Source organism: Polyodon spathula, chromosome 14 (assembly GCF_017654505.1).
Source record: "Polyodon spathula isolate WHYD16114869_AA chromosome 14, ASM1765450v1, whole genome shotgun sequence".
In the NCBI taxonomy this organism is placed as follows: domain Eukaryota; kingdom Metazoa; phylum Chordata; class Actinopteri; order Acipenseriformes; family Polyodontidae; genus Polyodon; species Polyodon spathula.
Genome location: NC_054547.1, coordinates 31,763,369 through 31,789,967, shown reverse-complemented (window position 1 = coordinate 31,789,967; position 26,599 = coordinate 31,763,369). Strand labels below are relative to the sequence as shown.

General features: G+C 37.5%; 1 protein-coding gene across 5 annotated transcripts in view; it reads left to right on the top strand.

Moving 5' to 3' along the window:
- LOC121327193 (A-kinase anchor protein SPHKAP-like) overlaps positions 1-26,599 on the top strand; it is a 102,790-nt gene that overhangs the window by 72,878 nt on the left and 3,313 nt on the right. For 3 of the 5 annotated variants that reach the window (XM_041271056.1, XM_041271058.1, XM_041271059.1), the window contains 8 exons: positions 13,190-13,249; positions 14,251-14,388; positions 15,605-15,890; positions 17,353-21,091; positions 22,116-22,283; positions 23,654-23,740; positions 25,762-25,814; positions 26,384-26,568. In XM_041271056.1, the coding sequence (XP_041126990.1) occupies positions 13,190-13,249; positions 14,251-14,388; positions 15,605-15,890; positions 17,353-21,091; positions 22,116-22,283; positions 23,654-23,740; positions 25,762-25,814; positions 26,384-26,568 (4,716 nt within the window). Of the gene's footprint in view, positions 1-11,530; positions 11,676-13,189; positions 13,250-14,250; positions 14,389-15,604; positions 15,891-17,352; positions 21,092-22,115; positions 22,284-23,653; positions 23,741-25,761; positions 25,815-26,383; positions 26,569-26,599 lie in introns of those variants that run through there. The other 2 variants (XM_041271060.1, XM_041271057.1) reach the window with 2 other exon arrangements.

Here is a 26,599-nt window from a genome sequence, read left to right as displayed (position 1 = left end):
TATGAACTCAAACTGAATGCAGCTGCTCAAATTGCTGGGATTTTCACCATACATAGTAATGACAAATTCTTCTGTATAGAATGTTAAGCTTTAAATCTAAATAACGATCCAGACTAGAACATTTCCTGGCTCAGTAAGCATGGCACAGATACAGACACGTCATGCGGACAGCGAGTGCTCAGGTGCAGGTGCGGTGATTTAACAGTAGTGGTATTAAGTACAGGTGCAGTGCAGTCTAGGTTTAGCGCTGGCTTGAAGCAGCAGCTCCTCGGTTTGTAGTAGCTGTTTGGCAAAGACAAATACAGACAGTTACAAACAAACAAAACTCTTCACTCACAAGTATTAATAGGTTGTGTCCTTTTTCGGTCCTAGCGGTAACCGCATCAAAAGGAACACGTTGCTAGGGCCACTTCCCCTAAATACCCTCCATCACGCCCTCTTTAGGTGCTGGGACAAATCACGTCTCCTCCAATCTATGACTGACACATCGCCTACCGTATTAAGGTGATGACTTCTGGTACCCTGCCCCGTTCCTGGATTGGACGACTTCCGACTGTCTCTGGAATGAACTGACAAACCATCCATTACGGGCACTTTGCTCCAATTATACAGTGGTCTCACAGATCAGGAGGGAGATTGTTGAGTAGGATTCATTCGCTCTCTGTCATACTCCCACATAGGTCTGTGTGTGCTCTTTAATGGACAATAATTGGAGACGCTCAGTGTAACTTGTTACTAGTATTGCATGGTGCTGGTGTTCTATACGAGTTCATTGGATGATACCAGCAGACTTATTTCACTGATTCAGACCTCTAGAGTTGAGGAATTAGATTGCTGTTAGAATTTTTTTATTTTTTAAATGAAACCTGGAATTCCATAAAACAAAGATTGCATACCAATTAAACGATCCAGAGACAAACAGCTAGAACATCACAGGTTGCATATAAAGAAAAATAATTCAATGCACGTCTATAATTATGTATTATTAAGACTTCTTCTTTTATTTACTTAATTATACATCTGTTGAAGGCAGGAAATGGTATCATTGCATTAAAACTCTCAGCAGCTAATTGCAAAGTGGTCTGGATTAATCCTATTGGTGTTATGTATTTTTTGAACATTTGTACCATGCCTCTTCCAAACCTTATATCCTTTCCTTCTTTAAATTCCAGCAAATATTGTAAATGACAATAGCTGGGATAATGGTTTGTGATGGTATACCAGATGGTTTATAGAATTTTGCATTAAATATTTAACAGTAAAAATATTATATGTAGCTTCTGAATTTGTATATTTTATTGTTTATCTCATAGATGTTTGGCAAGTCGCCAGCATGTTTTACCTTTAGAAATGTGTCAAAGCAAGCCTGAGTAAGGTATACAAATGACTGCTAGGGGTGTGCATTGGTGATTGCTTTCCCCTTAAATAGGGTTTTCAAAATGCAAAAACAGGCCACCTGCCATTTCTATTTACATTTATTTATTTATTTATTTATTTATAATGATAAATGGGGCTTCGGGCTTCTCGCCATACCCCCCCCCCAACTCCTATTAGTAAATTGAGGGATAATGATTAGTTGTAGTGATTGTGAGAGTAAAATGATTAGAAATGGAACCAACATAAAATATTTGTGAGCTAGTTTTTCTTTTAAGTCTGTATTTCAAAAATGGTTTATTTGTAACTTTTATTGTTGGGCCATTTGGGTGTCACTGTAGTTGCTGTTCTTTCTCGATGGCAACATGCTGTATTTATTCATTTTTAAAAAGGGAAACTCTGGAAAGAGCAGAATGCAGCACTGTGACTGAAACACTTTACAGAATGGTGATGCAGTTGTTATCAGCATGATATGGGATGTCGGCAGATTTTAGGTCGTTTCCAAATCATCAGTCAAACAGCTAGTGTCCAGTTTGTCTTTCAATAAATAATAGTCCAATGATCAGCAAGGAAAGGGTTTATATCCCTGCTGCATGCTATAGTTTACTTCCTCCTCCCCAGCCTCCACGTACTTTTTTACTTTATCGAACGGTTCACCTGCCCCCCCCGCCCCCCCCGGCCATGGCTTCCCTATGGTCAGCCTCTCCATTTATATGCAAGCTAATTTATGGGCAGGTGTACATCGAAAGGCAAGGCCAAAGACCAAAGAACGCAGTGTAAAAATATATATAATATAGTAGTGTTGTTGTGTAAGCTTTAATAAATAATCTATAGCATGAATTTGCTGACTGAACCAGTGGTTCTTGCATTTATTTGTTTTCATCAGTGCAAAAATACCGTAGATGTATTTTTGGCTGGGCTAGAAATAAAAAAATACAATTGTGGCTTTAATTAAGTTATATACCATATTAGTTTATCCTCGGGTGTAAAGCATCTGTAGTATGCAGTAACACAACAGAGTATGATATAATAAGATTGTCGCCAGGACTACAGAAGCCCCCTGTTCTAAATCCATCCTCACTGGGAGATTAGCTTCTTATCCCTAGCCCTACAGCAGGAGACTGCCCGACCATCTGTAAAATAACAAACTCATATTGCTATTCTGGTGCCAAGATTTCAATATATAAAAGTATGAACTAGATGGGTCTTACTGTTCGGATCGTAAAAGATTCCTTTCCAGGAGAAGATAATGTCTTTGTTTAGTCTGCCACTAATCTGTACATAATGTAGAGACATATCTTTGAAATGCCATGGCCTGATTGTATTCCACAGGCATCAGCGGATAAATGGCCTTTGCCCCCAAAAAAAGCAAACTAAAGCCAGAGTCCTGCTGGTAGGGTTTGGGTCGCAATGTGAACTGTTTCCCAGAAGATTAGAAGGTAGCACCAAAGCAGTAGGCAATTAGGGAGGAGTCGACTGAGCAGTGTTCTCGGTTTGTATTGTGCTAGTTTGATCGTCGCAAGACCCTTTTATCATGTCTGCAATATTAAAAATGCCTGTGGACGAGGTGAAACAAAAGAGGGTTTATCATGTGGTAGATAATAGTTCGAGAGGCAAATCAGATTATGAACACGTGACTGGCTTCGTTGCTTGTTAAACCTGTCATGTTTTTGTGTACGTAAAAACTCGGTAGAGGTAGAGACTATCTGTGTGTGAATGTGAGAGCGTGAGAGAGTCAGACGGCGCAGGCAGTAGGTAAAGGACAAACACTTGTAGGTTCGGGTCGGGTCGCAGTAGGTCTTATTAAAGTGGGTCGGGTTGTAGGTAAGAAGACGGTGCTGCAGTGGGTTGCAGGTTCGGGCTGGGTCCTGCAGTAGCAGGCCTGGGTCAGAAGCGGGTCATAAAAATCGGACACGCACAGGACTGATTTAAAGGTTTAACACAAGTGCTTTGTTTTAATCCACAGTGTGCAGTGCCATAGCATACAAAGTAGACGGAAGCATGAGTGTGTTTTTTCAATTGGGTACATTTGTATCGTGAACAGTAAGTAGCAAGTATCATGAAATAGCTAGACTAAGTAAACATGTCTGTAAATGTCACCTAGCTAAGGACTTTACACCATAAAAGCAATGAGAGCAAATAATGGTTAATTTGCAAATAAAACAGACTAAACATGTCCTCTGTTGCAGTTCTACATTCATTTATTTTTTCTTCTAAGAATTGCGCATTACCATTTTATATGATCTTCTGAATTGGTGTACACTGCACTAGATAATAATAAATAAGGCCTACAGTACAGTATATCTGCAAACCTGACATTTATTTTTCCTTAAATGTTTCCTCTACAAGGTTAACAAATTAAGAAGGAAAAAAATTAAATCTTGGTGAAGTAATGCTCTGGAGACCAAAGCACAGGGAATGCAAGCACGAGTTTCTATTGAACAGGGAAGTGAAAGGTCACAGTGTGTAGTATGGCAAGGGACTGTAAACATCTCTTGTACAGGTAAAATGGATAGAAAATAAGAACCTGTGGACCAGTTAAATTAATTATTTTCAGTTTAAACAACCATACTAATTTGGATTTGGAGGCTTTGGGTGTTTGGGGTTCAATTTTCCAGTTTTTTTTAATGGAGGTAGAAAACGTGTGCCATTACTCGTGTAACAATAATAATAATAATAATAATAATAATAATAATAATAATAATAATAATAATAATAATAATATACTGTGAATGATACATTCTACATGTAAGTAAACTGACATTCCTAAATATATTTTGTGGCAGCTTGGTTTAAAAAGTATTTACTGGATGTTTTTTTTTTATTTTTTATTATTATTATTTTGAAGCTGCATTTTTATACTGTCAAATACAAAAGTAAATAACGGTGTTTAAGTTGATTCACCTAGTAAATTCAACAGTTCAATAGCCTTCCTAGAGCAAATGAGATTCAGATAACATTGACAGCCTAAAAGCTTTGTGACACTGTCCTTTTAATGTCCTTTACTCCTTGCGCTTACCTGAAGCCATCATAGAAATAAAACACAGAAGAAAATGAATGTGTGGATTAAGTACCCAATACGGAGGAATACATGAACTACTATGTCTAGTCTGAAGGAAACAAGAGAGTGTTCAAATGATTCCCCTATGATTAAAGAAGATTGCTAAATGTTTTTATGAACTTGTTTTCAGCAATAGAGGTACCTACTTTAAGGGAGGGGAGGGGGGGTAATTATTGGCCATACTGTACTGAGAGCTCTGTAAATGCATGGTCTTGATTTAAAACAGATACTGTAAGACATGTCTAGCAGCTTGTCTGGAAGCTAAGAGCCAGGAGGAAGCAGACACTCATAAGTGTTGAATGGGTTCAAATGTACTAGTGAAGAAGGGTAACAGTGGCATAGACCATCAGAATGATACCTTCTAGAAAGAAAACCTGTAATAATACTACTGCATATTTAGTAGTTACCTTTGGATTTTAAAGAAAACTGTTCTTAATTATATGGAAAACAGAGGCTATCTCCTATCCTAGAAATAATTGCAGGGTCTAGGAAGCTTACAGGAATAGAAACATAAGGGATATTTATTTATTTATTTATTCATTTATTGTTGGTGTGCAATTATCAGTAGCCTCCTCAGTTGCTGATTTTTTTAATACAAGTATATTTCATTTTAAAGGTTGTAGTTGGAATAGTAATAGTGTGTTTTACTGTAGCAAAATAATTCTTGTGATATTTTTTTTTAAATTATTATTATTACATTTTTGCAGAAATGCTGCATCATTAAAAATGAAAGTGTTAAGATCTTTTTTTTTTTTTTTTTTTAAAGAACTGCTCCACAGCTTTCGTGTAGGCATTTATGTGAAAATAAACGTTCTTGTCAGCAACAGCCACATCCAGATGGTTAGCTTGTTGGAAACCACTGACTTGAATCTCATCTGACTTATTTTTAAACCTTTCTTGGACAGATATACAGCACTGTAGCAGAAAATGCATTGCTTATTTTTCTTTCCAATAATTGAAATGAGACAGATGTATAACAAAAAAATACAATTAAGATAGCGGTCTAAAGTAACACACCTTAAATCTGCTAACCAGCATTGGTCAATCTTGTGTAAACTTTAGAACGAAAAAATGGCATAACTAGCATCTTAAAATCTTTTTCTATCTGTCTTTCTTCCATTGATGCATGTTATTCCTAACGATTTGCTTGTCTTCTCCCTCTATGATAGGGACCCAAATAAATTAACCCTTCCCCAATACTGTGACCCTCTACACCTGCTTAGGCTCTTCACTGTGAGTGTATCACCATTTTCTCCTTGAGACATCACATATACTGACTGAGAGTGAAAGCTGGAACGGAGTAACATATACCATTTAGCTAAGACAAGAGGCTTGTTGGGAACCTGTATCTACTGTATGTTGTATCAGCATTGCATGCAATATGGCAATGCTTAAACTCAAGAAGTAGGAAACACTATGGGCATCATTTAATTAAGGGCACTAAATTGAGAGTTAGCGTGCACAAGTAAAGTAGTGAGCCTAACGTGCATGATAAATCCAAATTTACTGCCACATTTACTAACAGAGAACGCATTAATTTATGTGCACCATATTTGGCTCATTTACATGCCATAGTGTGCACACTAAATTTACTGCGCACGATAATGTCCATGACTACACATGACCACCTTCATAGAAAAAGACCCAGCTGTCCAGATGTATCTTTTGGTCAGTAGCTTATTGTAAAAGGTGGAGGTGGCTTGCACTGACCGAAAATAAGCAATTAACAGACACAGCACTCAGCAGGGGGCAGACATAGGCAACATAAAGTGAAACTGCACTGCTTACCTTTTTAATTTTACAAAAAAAACCTTTTACTTTCTCCTTTAATGCACATACAATAAAAGTCATGTTGTGCAATGGTGTTATTTTCTTTTTGTTCTGCGTACTCGAGAAATATTTCTTGATGAGGTGTAGCCTCAATTCTCTTTCTTGTCAGCATTTCCATCACACTGGGGAAGCCACCAACCTGGTAGAAGTCCACTTTCATGTCCTGTAAACCTGTCCTCTGGGAAACTTAATATAATTCCTTGTGAGCTTTAGGTTTTTTTTTTTGTTAATTTCATATTATTAAATAGGTTGCAGTTAAAGCTGAATAACATAGTTTAATATAAATAGTTAGTGCTGTAAGCAGTGATGTCAAACAGACGGCCCACGGAGCAATTTTTGGCAGCCCGCCCATTAGTTTCTAAAATTGCATTGATGTACTGTATCGTTTTGGAATTCTGATTTAAAACAACCCGCCTCTTTAATATAACAAGTGTATTCAACATGTGCAGTCTGCATTGTATGAGTGACATTCTCATTAAACCAATCACATCTCACAGAGGTAAAATAGCCAATCAAATAGTGCACAGGACCCGTTTCCTCACGTACATGTGTAACAGCACCCCACGCATCATTTTGATTAGGATAGCGAAGGCTTGTTTAAACTATTTATTTTACTTTGTGTAAAATTTTAAATCAGTAACCAAAAAGTAGTTTGCGATGTTACAGAATTGAAAGCTGGAGGAACACAAATCGTTAGCAAGATGATTATTTTTTCACTGAATAATTGACGGCAAGGCAATAGGTCTGATTTGCAGTGCAGTGGTTGCAGTTATGAAAGATTATAACATACAATGTCACTATGACACGCTGTATAAAGCAACGAATTTTGAGTTTGCTGGAAATGAAAGACACTATGGAGTCTCACAGAAAGGTTTTTCTGAACATTTTTTCTGAAGAAAAAAATGACAGTCCAGTGGATGCCAGTTTTATTGTTAGCAAAGAGATTGCATGTGCTGCCAGTGGTGAAAGCCTAGTTTCAAAGCAAACAAATTATCACTCCCTTTAATGTGCACAATACAATTATCGCCCTTTAGTAAATACGGTGTGAATGAAGCTCATCTCATTATTCAGAGCGGGGTTCCTGATTTAAATACATTATCATGCATTACCATACAAATCACATATTCACTCAATTACAATAGTGTGGCATAATACAACTCGTGTGCGCCATAATACGCCCATTGTTTCGTGTGATAATAAATAAAATTGCAATAATAAATATAATCATGAACGTTCACACTAATTGCAATTATGGTGCACCAGAATGTTTAGCGCCATTTTGTAAATGAAGCCCTATGTGTAGCTATGTATTGCTTCCAATGAATAAACACAGCTTGATTACCTAAACCTGAGAGTTCGTCCATTTATTTATCATGCTCAACAACAGCAGCTCTTAAAATAAGGGGAAAGTTCTCCAGCTGCTTATACTTTCATGCCTTCTGTACTGCTCATGAAACCTGAAACTCAGAGCGGTCGTCTTGCAAACGTATGCCTAGAATATATCCCTCTCCACAGATGTTTACTTGAAACCTCATTGAATGCTTGGTGAACCACATTGTCTTCTAAAATGAGACAAGATTACACCCTGTTTACGACGGTAACAGATTGACAGCAAGCTTTGGGCTTGGCACTATCTGAAAAATATGTTTTTCAGGAGAATTTATTACGTTTGATGCAAGTAGAGGTGCAACACCATAATAATAAATTGCAGATCAAATTTCCATTCTGTCAGCTTGATGAAGGCCGTCTGGCTGAAATGTTGCTCTGTTTTTAACTGTGTTCTTTTTAAATAATAAAGAATGGAAATGTGATCTCTGATCTATTATGATGGTGTTGCACCTCTACTTGCATCAATCGTGAACAATATTGGGATATTTGGGAGACTGATCCCGGAGGTAGCACCCAAGAGTGGAAATACTGGGAATTATAAAAAATATTTGGTGCACGGTATAAACTGCATGTTTAGGATAATTTATTACTCGTTACCTTCAAATTAGTTTTTTTTTAATAGACCATTTGTGTGTTCAGCTGTTCAACTCAAACTAAACATGCTCCTTCATTTCAATTTCCTGTACCGGTCTCTAGTCAGATATAGACAATATTGGCTGGTTCACAGACCCTGATGGACACTAATGTTTGACTACCTCATGTTGATTTAGATAAGATAGTCCACGGTTAGTGTAAATCGGGGTCTGCATAACCAGCTGTTAATGCATAAGATAGGTTGTTAAGTACAGTACAACATCAGCACAAACTTATTTTACTTGAGCTGTCCGCAGGATTTAAAGTAATACTTTCAGAAGGTGATTGGGTAGTGCTTGAACCCACTGCTACACAATCCCACCCGCTTACAGTATGCCATGAGCAGAACTGTGTCACTGCAAATGGCAGCAGCATCAACATACTGTACTTCTGATGTCAGTTGGACTTTAATCAGATATTAAACAGAGTAAGCTTGCGGGTAATATTTTAATTTTTTTAACCTAACAGTAGGTCATTCTGGGCATAGGTAGCTGTATGCAAAATAGAGCATGACCAATTTAGATTTGACAGAAAGGTGACTTTTGAGACTTGGAGGCACAGTTGTTTTGGGATCACAACAAGGTTCAGAGAAACCAACAACAGTTTCATGAATTTCAAGCTTAATTTGATAGATTAACAAACTTTAAATGACTCCTGAATTAGAACACTACAATGTGCACAGCCTGTTTGATTATTGTATGTGTATAGTATTATAAACTGCACAGAATTCATTTTAGTATGAACACTATTGTAATAAATGCATTATCGGTGCCTAGGATTATGTTTCAAGTTCTACTGTAGAACAGGCCTATTTTGCCACTTGGTGATCTCCTGTTAGTCAGCTTTATTTTTACCACTTTTGCTCTGTCACTTTATTGGACATGCATTGCCAGTCATCTCAAGCATTACACTTTACCTCACGTTGAGAATCGCACCAATCAACCATTTTGATTTCTCACCATAAATCTCATTCTGACTGAGCTTTTTCCTATTATTAAGTTGTTTTTTTTTTGTTTTTTTCCCAGCAGTATTTGTGTTGGTCTTGTTGTACCAAACTAAAAAGCTTTATACTTTTTACAGATATAAGAGTAAACTAACCAGCCAAATTGTTTATTCTAATTTTTTAAGGTTACATTTAGGAAAATTTACATTTAGCAACAGAGTAAACAGCTTTAAAAAGTGGCCTCCGATTGACAGTATAATCTTGGACTAGCTAATGTTACCTTAACTGGTGCAGAATTAGTATTAATTGGGGTCCAGCCATATAGGCCAAAACAAAACAAGAACATTGTAATTTATATTATTTATTTATTTATTTTTTTATGACACAAATTCCCGCTGAATCCTCATTGACCAGCCTTGCACAAAATGGTACATAGAGGGATGTAATGTATTGCTAACCAAGTGCTGAGCAATGCTTTAAAATGCATTTTTTTTGTCTTTATTATCAGTGTTCCTGCTGTATCCTTTATTATGGTGAGGATCTTTTGGTTGTTCACTTGTCTAAATGTAATTAAGCCTAGTCCAGCGCAGGTCAATGCCTGCTGGAAAAGGGGTCCAGAGCAGAAGGGGAATTTTCTAGAAACTGTACCTTTAGCATGAGCGAATAAGGGACAGTGTGTTACACAGGGTAATAATATATTATAAACCGAACACATGTTTTTGTGTATGAGGACATTTGTAAAATGTGTTTTATATTATACTTTAGATTTGAAATGTAAGCTTTATATTTAGCATAGGATGATGACGGCTCTACTGAAAAACTTGTTAGCTGAGGTGGTTATTGGGTTCATAAGTCAGGATAAAATGTTTAAAAAACACTAGTATATTTGTTGTAGGTCAAGGGCTGTGATTGGAGTTAGAGCCCTAAAGTGAGTTTGAACCAAAACATATATTCCAAATTCAAGAAATAAAATTCAGTTAGAGTTAAACTTCATTTCCGAGAGCAGTCTTGTGAGAATTTACATCTGGGAGAGGATAAAACAAATAAATAAATGCAAAACAACAAAGAGAAATGTAAAAAAACTACTGAAGAATTCTACATCTGAAATGCTTTTTGACTGTCAGAGCCAGGATACTTCATAACAAACTGTTGTCATCCAAAAGTGGTTGAAAATGATAAAACGCACATCTTTGAAATATCCCAGCGTGACAGGGTGGTGAGTGGGACAGGGCAAATAACACACAAAATGCTGCCGGCATCATAGGGTTTTTTATAAATAATAATATATTATATATTTTTTTTAATCGTTCGGCAAATATATCGTTATGATTAGCCGCCCCTATAATAACTACAAAAAAATAGCAAGCCGCCCCTATACCAGCAATGGACTACACAGCGCCCTTTCTGGTTGGGAGGGAGAATTACAGCTTAGATTCTTTCTGTCTTTGTCACACCCAGGCTTAATTACAGAGAAAAATAATTATCTACCAGCTGCTGTAAAGTAGAAGAAATGGATTTATCAAACAGAAAGAATAATATCATTGCTCACTTCAAAGGCAACTGACATGCATCCCCTAAACTATATTCACTGCACAGCCTGTGAAAAATATTTACGTCTAGTAGGATTTGTCTGGTCTTTTTCATTTCAAGTATTGTTAATCTTGATTGTCGGGGGAAACATAATGAGGTCCTGCCATTGAAAGCCGTACAGCATAGAAAGATTTTTGTAGACTTGCTGCAGGAATTTTACTAAACATAACGTATGTTACCATAGCATCCATGAATAAAACATTGCACAAGAAACTTACAAGTTTAAAGGGAGTGATTGCTAAATCATTCAGTTAAAGAACATTTCAATGGTCAGTACATTTTAATTAGGGAGGGAGCACAGAGCAGTAAAAGGCCAAATGAAACCTGGCAGTGGATGTTGTATTTGACACCTGTGGTTAGAAATGCTACAAATCAGATTGAAGTTATTGGAAGTTACTTCAGCCTAGGGAAATGTATAAACAGGACACAGAAATACCATGACATTTTTATAATGGCATGTAGCGCTCCTATAAATCTGTTCAAAGTTGGCAGCTTTCAGCAACGAATATAAATCCATGACATTAAAAACCACAAGGATCATTAGGCACCCGTTCAGAAATGTTAAGCATTTCGTGGATCTGTAACCTTTGTTTTTGGGTGGATTTAGCTGACAGATATAAGCTTGTCGCTATGCGCATGAGGCAGTTGTAACGTGGAATGTGCCGCTCAGATTTATGGGCAGGAATAATTCGAATTTTTAGGGGGTGGGGTGGGGGGCAGCTGTTATAAATCTGCTGTTTGTTACACAGTGTTTAAAACTGCTGGCAGTTGACTGTAATTGTAATGGACCTGACTTGGCATAATCATCACATGAAACATGAAAGATGCTGGGGAAGGACCAGGAGCAACACAGAGGTTAGGTGCACATTCTGTTTTCTGTTTGTTTAACACTGAGTTGTATTTAGCAGTAAATTAGGTGTTCAAATTATTACAGCTATCTTCCGAACCTCATTTGTTTGTACGTTACTTAACTGCAACTATAACTGGGAATTTTTTTTTTTAAATAACCAACATAATACTTTAGTGGCAGTGACCCTATTTACAGCCTCTTGTCTGGTTCAGAGTGAAGAAAATTGCTGTAGTCAGCAATCCGCAAATAATTGTATTGTGCTTTTGTTTGTGTTTAAAAACAGTAAGCTTTCTATAATAAATGTAATAAAATATATAATACAAAAAAAGGCTTTGCTGCTAGAACTGCACCAAATACAATGAACAATACTGATGTGAAATACTTTCACTACACTGTTTCCACTGTTGAGTCTGAAGACCGTTGTGTTGTTTGAGCACCAGACTACACTGGCCTTTGCCAGCATTTCCTTTTCCAATTCGACTTTGAATACAGTTGACCTTGCCTACATTATAAGTGTGCAGCAGCTTAATTAAGCTAATTGATGTCTATTGTCTGAAGGCTATTCAAGTGCTCACATTGCTCCCTGCTTAACTGGTAAAAGAAATATGCAGCTGCACTGTAAATGAACCAAGGCTTTTACCCTCGATTTGGAAATTGTTACGTGCCCACACTGTAAGGTGCAGTCCCTGGGACGTTAGATGTTTACTTTGGAGGGACCTGGGCAGCCCCATGAAAGTATACTGAGGGAATAGAAGAGCTTTAGTGCCTCACAGACTAGTGGAGGCTACGAGACCTTGCTTAAAGCAGAACTTTTCTTTGTAGGTTTATTTACACTATTTGTTTTCCTTTTCTCCTTGTGATTGTGAACTATTATTTCTGCACTTACAGTACCTCAGGACGACATTATTGATGGTAGCAACCCTGAGAGTGTCAACACCAAGAAGAATTTGTTCTTCCACACTATTTGTTCTTCCACACTAGAGATGCCATTGCTTGTACTCTAGTGGTGGCTACCTGGTACTGCAACTGTCAGCATAAGTGATTACATATAAATAAATCCTGTGCACCTGTGTGCGGTCTCAAAAATCATTTCTGACACCCGTGTAATCAGTGAACCACCCACACACCCCCTCGCAGTGCCGATGTCTCTATTTGATTATTTACTTCCTGTACAGCTAACAATTTGAAAAATAACATGTTCTGTATAGTAAAACAGAATAGCATTTTGCAACATCCACAACATCCTGATTACGCCATCTCTGGTGAAAGCTAAAGACAAATCTGTAGTTTGATACTTCAACCATTCTACCATTTAAATGTACAGAATAATGTGTGTACGGGAAATAGCAATGTTTTCTTAGGTTGTAAGGTGTCCAGTTTAGTTTCAGTGTACAGAAATGTTGACATCTGAGGATTCAGTAGTAAACCTGTAGATGATATAGTGTAAAAGTATTTTCTGGTCTTCTGTAAAGCCTGGAGTCATTTTTCTTTGTTTTTTGTTTTTTTGTTTCTTTTACAGATCTGTTTTGTAAATCTTGATGATAACAGCACAGATTGTAGCAATGAGAAATTAACACAGGTAAATAAGCCTAATGTATTTAACAAGGCACTTTCTATCTTAATAACAAATGTCTTTATTGTTTTTTGTTAATGGCTAGTTATTTTACAGTAACATATACTGATACACAAAAGAAATGCAACACTCAGGTTTAATGGATTTAATCAAATATTTTAAACATAGATATCAAACTAAATCACAGAAAATGTGAGCAAAAATACAGATCGAATCATTATAAGTTTTCAGTATGAAACGGGACACACTGTCAAAATAAAAAACATTACAAAGTTAGTATCAGGCTTGCAGGAACAGAAAAACTGTTGCCTCAAGGACTTTGTCAATGTATCGCTGAGCAGTAAGGCTGCCCTCAATCTGCATCAAAAGCATTCTTGTGTTAAAGGAGATTCCTCCCCACATCATTACTCTTCTACTGCCGCACTGGTTGGCTTGAACAATGCAACAGTCAGCATAATGCTCAACACGACGTGATGATCCTGTGTGGTGAACTGTTGCCTTCCAGGACGCTGCATGTCCCGCACAGAGCCGATTTCCTGGTTTCTCTGGACTAGTCTGCTGATTGTTGAAGCAGAACATCTCATTCTCCGGGCAACTTCTCTCACAGACAGGCCGCCTTCAATCATGCTGATAGCAACCAGGAACCACTTAATTACTCAAGTGGGGCATGGTCATATCTTTTGCTGTTTTTGCGTTAATTAAAATCATGTCTTTTCGAATGGGTATTTATACAGATTCTTAATCAACTCATTTTGGCAATTTTAACTCAATTCAAATACCAAACACTGAGCACCTGTATTTTGTAATCCCAAGAAACAATACTACTCAAACAATCAACAAACCTTCTCACTATTTAAACTGTAAATAACATTATGTAACCAATATACTATTGATGTAAAACTTAGACCATTGTGTTTCCATTGTGCATAAGTAGATATTGCTAGATGCATGGCAATATATTATATTTTTTATATTAAATTATATATACTTTGCTCATCATTTTGCAGAAACTGGCCACCATATCTTCTGATCTTCCGAAGCTTATCGATTCTCTGAATGTGCGTCAACCCAAGGAAAACGAAATCTTCCTCCTTAGTGGGTTGGATGCATGTGATAACCTCCAGCCGGATTCGGAGTTCCACCAGGTGGGATTTGTGTTTTGGTGTGGACACAGCATTCTTTAATAACAGGGAGATTTTATTAGAGAGATAGAGAAGGGGACATTTTATTATGATTATATATTCTAGAAGCTTTATTTTGTCATTATCTTTGCATGGTTTTGTAAACCAGAATACAGCGGTTATTTCCTGCTAGATAACTAACTGGTCAGTTATCTTCAGGTAATGACAGCTGTGGAGAATAAGTTACTTTGAATACAAATGTCTTTTTTGTTTTTGCCCTTCCCTTTTAATCAATTGCAATTACACGTCCTTCAAATTAATTATTTTAAAGGACCTGGAACTGAAATTGTAATTGGGAATTGATTTTAAAAAGGAATTGGTTCTTATGCAAATATTGTGTATTTCTTAATTATTTCACTATTCTAAGGTTTCACATGCCCCAAGCTAATCTTGAATTACCTAATGTTACTTTAGATAAGGCAGCCCAAGATTAGCGCCTGGTCTGTGAAGCCATCCCGTTGAGTTCAGGAACTCCTCTTCAGTTCATGTTGCCTGTTATAGACATGGCTAGGCTAGATGAGCTGTCTTTATATTAGTAAGCGCCATCAATTGCATTGCAATGTTCACATAAATAACTATATGGAAAGGTCAGTAAGAAAAGCTAATTACGTACTTGGTTAGTGTTAAAATTTAAAAAGCTGTTTTCAGGTCTGTTGCTGCTAATGCCATAACAGGCAGCAACAAATGAAAATGTTGATTTTTAGCCGTACAGGACATGTACAGGGCACATCTATTTGCAGAAGTTCAGTTTTGAAAGAAGCCTTCGCTGTATATCCTCAGTGGTAAGCAAACTCCTTCTAGCTTGGTCAATGTTTAACTTCAACAAGCAAACCCTCAAACATACTTTATTGTTTAGTGTTGATCTTATCTGTTTCATTTTACACAGGCTTTATATTATGTAATAACTTGTTAATAACTACCAATATTGCTTACATGGTAACTGCTTGCGGAATTAATGTGTGATTACATGGAAATGCTGTGTGCCATGGTTTTACAATGTCATTTCATCAGGTACTGTAACAAAGTAGCTGTTTACAAGGACAGGACATCTCCATGTAGTTACACTGTAGTAGCTGTGTAAAAGCAGGAACCTGTTTTGTCTATCTATACAATGGCTATTTATCTACAGTGCTATCAGAAATAATTAATAATCAATGCTCCAATGCATTTTGTTTTGAAGAGTTGCAGAGCAGCCAATGTGTGCCTGGTTCAGAGTGCTAGAGAAAAGAAGAAAAAAACCCACCCCAGCTGTATTATTTATGAAATAAACAAGTTTCTGATTGGACTGGAGTCCGGTCAGGAAAGACAACTACAACTAGACCGGTCTGGCAATGCCAGACCTGAAGATGATACCAATCGCTCTGTGTCATCAATCGAAGAGGACTTCCTCACTGCATCCGAGCACCTGGATGATGAGAGTGAGGAGGACGGCTTCAGAAATGGTACTAATCACTACAGAATTTCTGGTACGATAAAATATAATAATGTCTACAAGTATCGGGGCTGTTTTACTGGCCTAAATAGCAGTGGATATAAATACCGGGCTCACGTAAAGTTGATTGAGATACATCTACACATGCTGTAATTTAATAAGTAGAATGCTGAAACAAGTCATGGGGAACACAATGAGATAATAATAGAAAATGCCTATAGTGAGCATAGTTGAAGCCAATATGACATGGTTAATTAACTATGAATGAGGTGAGGCAGGAGTGCCCCTTCCTTAATTACGAAGCCGTAGTTTTGCAAACCAAAGACACGCACAGTGCATAACGTGACCACGGCTGCAGGCGCCAATGAGTTGAGGCCTCAGACACACAGCTGTAGACAATATCTGCTCATATTTAATTGACTGTGTGATGTGCACAACTAACTTCATCCTCATTGTATCATTTTTGTATTTTTGTGTTCCCTATGGCTTGTTAAAGGAGAAATGAAACATGAAAATATCCTAAATTAAGGGGGCATTTGTATTTGTCATTGTTGTTCAGTGTAAAAAAAACGTAAAAAAAAAAAAAAAAAAAAAAAACTACCGAAAGCAAAATAATAATAAACTATTAAATAATAAGGGAGAAAAAAAAAAGATCCTATTTAGACCTGTCTTCTACTAATTTATTTTCTGGCCACAGATACCATTACTCACATTGACAGTTAATTACTTTCAATTACAACTCAGAAAATGCAAAGACTCTTTTGCTTTAATTAGATATTTCCATGCAGCCTGGAATAGGACCTCTTAGCTTGCAGCCAATAACATCTAAATTACAAGCAGAAGAAGACAACCGGATTTCAAAGCTATTTCAGGTTGTGATGCAACAAAAGCTAGCCAACAAGTGCAATGTATTGTTTGTATAGATATACGATTCGTCAGCACATTGGCAAAATGACACCACATATTGAACATACATTGCATCACTCCACCAGACCCAAAACAAATAGTTTCAGAAGTTAAAACCAAAAGCAGTAACTCGTGTAAGAATGTGTAATAAGTTACTTTTTTTCCCCCATTTGCCTTGGTTGGCTAGTACTGTTGGAATTCCTGATTAGACTGCATTGCACTCAAATGGGCCCAACAGGACCCCTTATTAACCACAGCTGGAGAGTCATTTGATAAGCTGTCGTTCACTTTTTCAAATAGTTTTTGACTCCCCAGTAATTGCTGTGTGACCCTTTTACACTTTCCATACCGAGTTTGCTTCAGTCTGTAGTATGAGTTGGAAATATTAATACACCTAGAAAATCCTTACTGCGGCTTTCGATAATGACCTATACAATTCAAGTTTCTCTAAAACAGTTCAATTCATAGACTGTGTCTTTGAAAAGGTCTTGAGGTATGATTTTTGTGACAGTCAAGAAGGAGCAGGCAAGAGAAATAATTCCATTGGCTTAAACAATTTACTAACAAAAGATTACATTTTCTTCCCATAGATAGAGACAATAATGATGCCACCGACCTCTTCTCAGGTGTCAGAAACACAGAAGAAATGAGGTTAGGCAGCCGACCAAATAAAAAGACTCCATATTCTGAATCTACGAATGCAGCTGCAGAAACTATGCTGCATAGCACTGATAAACCCATGAAGCAGCATCACTGTAATGTACCACTTTCAGATATAGTGGGGCACCAGACTGACCACCAGAAAAGACATCAAAGTACATGTCAGAGGCATTGTGCTGTAAGGAGTGCTGATTCTGCTCAGTCAAGGAAAGCAACTAAGGATGGACGTCACACTGTAAATGTTGCTAACACAAGACAAAGCAGCAAAGCACAATCCGACATGCAGTTTCCCCTGCAGAACACACAGGCGTCTGCAGGTTATTATGCTACAAACTTAGCAGAATCAGTCCTTCAAGATGCTTTTATAAAACTATCCCAGGCTGAAGCTACATTCACGACAGAGGCAGCTTTAAGTGTCTCTGCTGGTCATACAATACTGACAGCCAGTACAGAAGAGACAAAACCAACCAGGGCATGGAATGACCTTCCAAAGATTGTGATTGTTCAAAGTCCAGATAACTGTGAAATCACACCAGAGTGGCCGGGCACCCCACCTTCGAACACAAGCAACTGGACTCAATCAGAGAGTCCCAGTGACATTTTTAACCAAATAACAGAAGAGATCGTGAAGCCATATAGCTATTCAACTGGTGGGCATACGCCTCACCCTGTTGAAGTAGCTTTAGCTTGTGCAGCCAGTGTAATTGGGACTATTTCAAGTCCTCAAGCTACAGAAAAACTCAAGTTGGACCAAAGTGCAGCAGATTTAAATGTGATTGTACCTGAGGAACAAACCACGGAGAAAGAGGAGAAGAAGACAGAGAAGGTAGAAGATGATCAGGAGGAATCATCAGGCATGGATTTCTCCTTTTCTTCAGCTCTTTGTGGCATGGCCCAGGTAGCCAGTGCAATTGCAGTGGTTGGCCTTGATGACACACTGGAGGAGAGCTATTCTATGTCTCGTGGGCTTCTGTCAGCAACAGAAGCCTCAACGGCCATTACTCTTCACTGCAGCGTGGCGGTTGGCACAAAAATCAACCAGTTTACTGCAGGCATTGCAGAAGTCCTAATAAAAGAAGCATCTGCAATTCTATATGAGCCAGATGTTTATAAAAGTGTTGGAGATTTTTTGGAATCCACTCGCAACAAAGTAGTAGAGAGTGTTGCAAAACTGCAAAGCACTCATTTAGAGGCAGATACGGATGATTTTGCACAAATCATGTCAGAAGCAATTTTCAAGCTCTCATTTGAAAGAGCAAAAAAGAAGAAAGAGCTAGAAAGCCCCAATAAAGACAGCAATACTGTTTTAAACCCACAAGACATTCTAGAAAGTACCAATAATTTGCTTTTTAATATGCTATATCTTACATGTAAGAAGATTGGTGACATTGCAAGTCACAATAATGGGTCATTAGACTTAACTGAAGTCAAAAGCTGTTCTACAGATTGTGAAACAGTTGTCAAGCAAAACAGAGTACTGTCACACAAATTATCAGGTTTGCTCGACTCCTGCGAGTCTGATAATTGTGACAATCACAATAATCTACTTCAAAGCAGTGATAAGCTGTCAGGCTTTACCTGTGTTAAGGAAGACATAATTGTTCAAGAGAAGGCAACATATATAAAAGAATTTGAACTCTGCTCTATGTCACAAAGCAACAAAGACAACAGCTTGTCTTATTCAAAGGATACGAAGCAAAGGCCCAGTCAAGTAAATATGGAACCTCTCATCAAAGACTGTACTAACCTTCAAGGCCAATCCAATAATTACAACCTGAAATACATGAAATCATCTTTAGATAATGACAAACCAAAGGCAGTTTTTGATTTAAATGAGCTTTCGCGGGAACAGCACTTTATTATCCACAACAGTTCAAGCACAGACGTGGAAAAGCAGAATGGCAGCCTGTTGGTGGATAATGAATATAAATTGTCCTCATTAAGCCCACAACAATCTTTATCATCTCTTCTGCCTGTGGTCCTTCTAAAGCCAGTATCAGAGAGCAGATCTCCTGTGACTAGTTTTGCAGAGGATCTAGCCACAACGGTAGTTTCGATGGCAACAGAAATGGCTGCCATTTGCCTTGAAAACTCGAACGGAAAGCAGCCATGGTTCTGTGCTTGGAAAGGTGGACCAGAGAACCTTGATAACTATTTGGTGCCCTGCAGAACAGTTAAGAGGAAAAAAGAGACACAGAGCAACGCTTCAGTTACCAAAAAACACAGGCCACCAAGACTCAGTGAAATCAAAAGGAAAACGGAGGAGCAGCCAGAGTTAAAGGAACGTCTCATGAACAGGGTTGTGGATGAATCTATGAATTTTGACGAACCTCCTGATCCTTTCAGGGTCTTTGCCAATGAGGTGACTGCAAAGATTATGAACTGTCCGGAGCTGTCTGTGGTCGATACCTCAAAACAGGGTCAGTCTCAACCAAGGAACCACTTACACTGTGACAGGTGGAATAAAGGGAAGGCATCAAGCTATGAAAGTATCCCAGAAGAGGATGCCTCAAGCTTGATCAATACCTTGGGACCAGGAACTATGCTAGGTCAGAATCTCAGCAGGGGAGGTTCCATATCCAAGCAATCCAGCTGTGAAAGCATCACAGACGAATTCTCTAGGTTCATGGTAAATCAGATGGAAAATGAAGGCAGGGGCTTTGACCTGTTGCTTGACTATTATGCAGAACAAAACGCTGTTAGCATACTGAGCTCAGCATTGCAGCAAGTCACCAAAAAGAATGGGCATCTCAATATAAGGTCAACATGTGTGTCCAAACAGTCTAGCACAGAAAGTATCACAGAGGAATTTTACAGGTTCATGATCAAAGAAATGGACAACGAGAATAAAGATTACAGTGTAGCGAAAACTAAAGCATGGAGTAACAGCTTCCTGGCCCCATCTCCAAGAACATCCTTCTGTGTCAGGCAGTCATCAGTGCCAGACCGGAGATCATCAGACTCCAGACTTACCGTGAATGCACCAGTGAAAGCCAATTCTTTTGATGGCTTTGCCCGAAATGTGCATGCGGATGCCCTCAACATATACCCTGTTAACACGGTATCATCAACAGGCCTCTGCAAATCAGATTCCTGTTTGTACAAACGAGGTGGTATTGACCAGATAACGGACATGCTCATACATGAGACGTGGTCTAGTTCCATCGAATCTTTAATGCGTAAAAATAAAATTATTGTGGACGAAGATGACAGTATGGATCTTGATCAGCCTGAAAATGGATCACAGATGCATGTTGAGCAATTTGCAAGCAGGCTGGCGGCTGACATTGTTGAAAGAGGGACATCTTCAATTGGGGGGCAGCAGGGCCCTGTTGATTGCCAGCTGCCCATCCCTGTGGCAGAAAAGAGACGGTGTTTCAGGAGCAAGACACAGTCACATTTTAAGAAGCCTGCTATAGACAAAATCCAGACCCAGGAAAAGAAGCCTACTGTATCTAATGATTCTGCATGCATTGCCTCTCCTCCTTGCTGCCCAAGGGAAGTGCCTTTGATTCACATAGAGATAGATCAAAGGGAAGAGTTCAACGAAGACATAGCAGCTTCTGCTATCGCCACTGGGAAGCTGAAGACAGAGTATCTTCCTGATGAGAAGGACCCAGAACTGGTGTGTCAAAAAAACACTGAGCAGCCTTCTATAAATCAGAGCAGGTAGGTGGCACAACCAGGTCAACAATCACATTGATTTCACATGTAGTAATCTTTTCAAGTGGTATGTGTAGCAGAAGGAGTGCAATGTGATTACAGAAGCAAACTTTGAAATCGGGTATATTTTTGCATGCTTCACTCCCCAGGTATATAGTTTTGTTTTTAAGCAATAATGATGCTTGAAGGTGGAAGATCTGTTATGCACTTTCTTGCACTGTTGTATTGCTTTATTTTACAAAAACAACACAAGCATAGAGATCCAAAAGGAAGTCAACTGCTTTAGCAGTTTCAAGGTGACGTCTGTCATGAAAGTGGAACCAGTGAAATGTTTCATAATTCTAAAGCTTACAGTTGCAGGTCCATCAAGATTATACCTAATTACAGGAACTTCACAATTTGTGGGTTGTACAGAGAAGTGACTCTTTAGTTTTGATAATGTAAAGACACGTAAAGACAGTATAGTAAATATGCATTTTTAATAGTGTTAAGGATAGTTTAATAAAAAAAAATGGAAAGGTTGTGGTTTGTTGATTACCCATTAGTTTCAAATAAAGATTGCAAGCCAGCCTTTTTACTATTTTTGTACAGTGAAGTATTCTGTATACACAAGCAGTGTATTAAAAACTAGTCATTAAAAATTGAGCTACTTAGTAGTGTACTTGGAATGGCAATTGTCTGAGCATTCTTACCAGAATCCTACAGGTTGCATTACTGGTATACTGTCCTTCCAATGAAGCATTATCCATATATGTCAAGGTTCTCTATATATAAACCATTTCAATTAATTTCCTTTGGCATTAAGTAACGTAACTTAGTGTTAGTATATGAGTGATGAGAGAGAAGGTTGACCATGTTCTGATGCTTAAAAAAAACATCTTGGTGCCATATAATCAGTGTTAGACTTACAGTGACAAACTGTAAAATCATTGTCCATGGCTCATGCAACATTGAGATGCCATTAAATACGAAAACATTAGCTGCCCATGTTAGTTAATTAACAAGGGATATTGCAATTTGCTTTTTACAGCCCTGCGTGTTACAAGACTTTAGTAACTGCAGTAGCTGACAAGGCATCAGTATCAGAGGAATGTCCCACCCTTAGCTGCAGCGATGACAGCACAGGAAGCTGGTCTCAGATCGCCAATGAAGACGACCCTCCTGAGGATACCAGTAGCTATTTACAGCTAAGTGAGGGGTCAGTAAACTACGTCCCTTCCTGGTATTTTAGCCAGTAGTTGCACACATCTAAACAGCATGCTTATTTGAAATCCATTTGTAAACATTGTTTACTTGAAGTTTACCAAATTGATTAAGGTAGCAGGTTATTGTCTATATATTAACATATAGGTTTTCTGAGTATATAATAATGTTCTTTTAAAGTGATTTTTTTTTTCTTCTGAGTTACTAAAACAGTAAAACATCCTGCTGCTAAACATAAACACAAATTTAGGGCCATTTTTACAGAATAAAAGCAAATTCATTAACTTACCTTGTAAATATTGCCTTGAGAATGCAGGGGTGTATGCTGCTTTTGTCTCCAGTTTCGTTAATATATAACAAGTCATGGCAAACCTGCATTTGATTGTTTTAAAGTCATATTCTTTAAGTTTTAAACTAGAAACTTCAGCATGTTGTTTTAATTCATGTATGCTTATAATCACTGGAAAATCCAACAACCGTGTGCAGTGTCGTCCACCTAAATGTTCAGGCCTGGGACATGTTTTTACATTCTTGATAACTTTATCTCCCAGTAGCCTTTGCCAGCAAGTATACAAGTTGTAAACGTTTCAGGATAAAATGACAAATTGTTCTATTAAAGCAGACGTTTACTTTCAAACTATTTGAGGCTCTACACCTCATCTTTTTTTTTGACCATGAATAAAGTACCTTTTTTCACAGCTTTATAAAATCAAACTTCATACAATAGATTCAAATAAGTTATAAAGTACAGCCTGCAGCGCAACTGAAAAGCCAAAGAAATCCGCAATACAATAATAATAAACAGGCTCTTTCTGATCCATACAGTCAGTTAATATTCAGATTTGAGGGTAGAAGATTGCCTTCTTATAAACGGCACTTAGGGAGATGGTCTTATGCTGTATGATGTGGTCATCTGGACAATAATATTTGATTGTGATTTATTAATTACATTCAGTCAAATGGTATTACCACACAGGAAATAAGTGCACTTGACTGTCACTCCTTCATTTGAAAACAGTATGTGCCTGGCATATTATTTTTAGGATTTCCAGATTTTTAATCATATATGATTACTGTAATAAATTAGCAGTTTACAGATTGTAAGGTTGAAATGTAGCAGTTCACATATTGCTTGCATAATCAGTTACAGTGCATAAAGTATATCTCACAGATAATTATATTTCATGCAGATTAATATACTAATTAAACTCTACCAAGCACCATATGATACAAAGTGAGATTCAAATTAAATTTAACCACAACAAAATGGATCCCTTACTGCCAGACCTTTACCAGACCCCCTTAAAACAAGCCACATCAACAGGACAGAAATTGTTCTTATAGTTTTTATGTTTTAAATTTCAGCAATGGGAACAGCAGTGCATCCAGCAGCCTTGTTCTTGTGGATCTCGAAGGTTTACAGGAAACTGTTTCACCATGCCCATTGATAAGGTATATTCGCAGTGCCTTGAAGTCTATATTTTAAAGTTTAACTAAAATGAGAATGTACAGTATATGAAATGTCAAGGAGAGAAAGCTGCCAATCAGAGCTGATCACCAATATGACCTCACAATCTCCTCTTTGTGACATTCCTCCACCTATTATCTTCTCCACAACTCAAAACATATATAACTACTGTATGTTCTCATAAGAAGTCTACATCTTGTATAATAAGTAAAGTACAGTATACATCTTGCCTGGATTCAGTGCTCCTGCTTTATAATGCTGGAGCTGGGAGCCACAGGTAAGTGACATTGCAATATATAAAAAGAATTCAAGACCATACCCCCTTCTAACCTATTCCTTGGTATAAATATCCACCTTATAACGAGGGAGTACAGAATGTCTTTTACACTAAAAAGTCCCTATTTAGAGACCTATGAACCTCTACATATTACTTTAAAAATGCAGTCTTTCTCTTAGTGACAGGAGGTTTGATGAGAGTGTAGTTGCAATGAATTCCTTTATTCTTCATTACTGAGTGGATTAATGTGTTTACGCTCTGTGTGACTGTATTGAACCTTAATTACTTACAGAATCATTTCTTTCTTGTAATTAAAAAAATATACTGAAAGCATGTTCTTTGCAGAAACCATCTGTTACATTATTGGTAATGGAATGCTTTAAATTTATTTTTACAGATTGAAATGTTCAAAATAAAAAATAATAACTGAAATGTAATGTTACAGAATAAGTGGCTGTTTCTTGGTAGGTGTCTTTACCTTCAATAACAGTCAACTGCCTAGCAGTCACCAGTGCCCAGTAATCAGGTTTATAAGTGCAGTCTTAAGCAAAGTCTACAGGGCTACATGTGGACAAAGATGTATTAAACATGAGGTTTTCGTATGTGAATGATAATAAGCCAGGTTGGTCTGTGTGCCAAGTGACATACTGAGGCAGTTTAGGAGCTCATGAGATCAATCACAATAAAGGAATGTTGCTCGAATACACAGCAATTGCTTATCGTGATGTTGTGTGTATTGGGAGGTGATGAGGGATTAGTATAAAATACAGAGATTGGAGACTTGATTCTGTGTTTGACTGTGTTAAAGGTTATGCGTACATGCCAAAGCAGTCTAGAACAATGTTATTAGCAGTAACTCAGTGCCAGTGGTTATTTGGTTTTACATTAACTGGAACAAAGGAAATGACAGTGCATGGAATTTAAATGGAGTAGAGTGAATCAATTAGAATGAGACCAGAATATCAACCTATATAGGACATGACATATCTTTCAAAGTTCAGTCACATGAAGCACATCAAACCCTGTTTTGACTTCCTTTTAATTTTAGTGTTTCCTGTCTATATCTATTCACCTTTACAGTTTTTAACAGCAGAATTAAGTGACAAGTAGAATATTTCTCCATTCAATTTCATTGGAATTCCACAGTACAGTTTCGATTAAAAAAAAACAGTCAGAAAGGCGGGCAACAATTTACAGCACAGCAAGCACTTGTCATGCACATAAAAACTATAATTAAAGGAAACATAAAGTATTCCTGGAAGCAACCATCTCCTTCTCTCCTTGGGTCTCAGATTTTATCACAGCTGCTTGAGGCATTTATTTCCTCATACACTTCATGTGCCTTCTTGTTATTATACCGGTAACATTTGCTTTGCTGTAATGCTATTCATAATCCCTATCTAAATAAATGGTGCCTGGGGGTAAATAAAGAAACTAGACTTAATTTTAGACATGATCCCACAATGCGTTACCTTTTGCTAGGAACAGCTGTATAGGTCACATTCTACACTGCCACCAGGTGTATAGGATTCTTAAGTAGGTCCTGCAAAATGACTGGGATCGAAAGCACACAAAGTAAGAAAAGCATGCCATTTTGGTGAATAAAAAATAGACTTTTCATTAAGGTAAGATGTATTAATGTACCGTGCTAGCATTTAGTCCACGTGGTGGCTATATATTTTAAAAAATGTAAAGTAGATTAAACAAACCCCCTCTTTTTCTTTTAAGTAAAATAGTGGAAGAAAAGAAGATACTTAAAGAAAATCAAGACAATTTGGATGGTAAGTAATACCCCCCATTTTATTTTCAAGAGTATTTTAAGAATTAGTTACAAAATTTAAAAAAATTGTTTCTACTGTATTTCATCATATTACTATATTATATAATTAGTAATTATAAAACAAATGGCTACATGTTGCACTTTACCACACTGGCAAAAAAAAACTTTAAATATTTGCCTTAGTTATCATGGAGAACATAACTTAATTGGCTTCTGCAAATGAACAACTTACTAAAGAAACAATGCATTTTAAAATGGATGTTTTAAATGTTGAGTGAAACTGATAAAAAATGATAATACTGATACCATACAACTCCAGCCCTAGCTCTGTCCTTTAGTTTTAGTTAGTGACTCGTCAGCAGGACTGATATAGAGATATTTCCATAATGCTGCAGTTTAGATCAATAAAATAGACCAAATTATACTAAAACTGGAATATAACACTGAGGCAATGAAAAAATGCTTTAAAAAAAGTAGGCACTTCATCTCCCGGAGCTACATTGACAGCACAGCAATAATCATATCAACCTCTATGCATATAAACTGATCCATCCAATTGTCTCTTTATAGAATGTACATCTGGACTATCCGTAGGAATAAACAGCTGCCACAAGGATCTGCTGGTGATGAACTTTGACCTGGAGCCCGACTGTGTGGACTCAGAGCTTCGGGCTACCTTACAGTGGATAGCTGCTTCAGAACTTGGGGTTCCAACCATCTACTTTATCAAATCTCAGGAGAAGAGGATAGAAAAGGTATGTGTAGGACAAGAAACACAAACAGTGT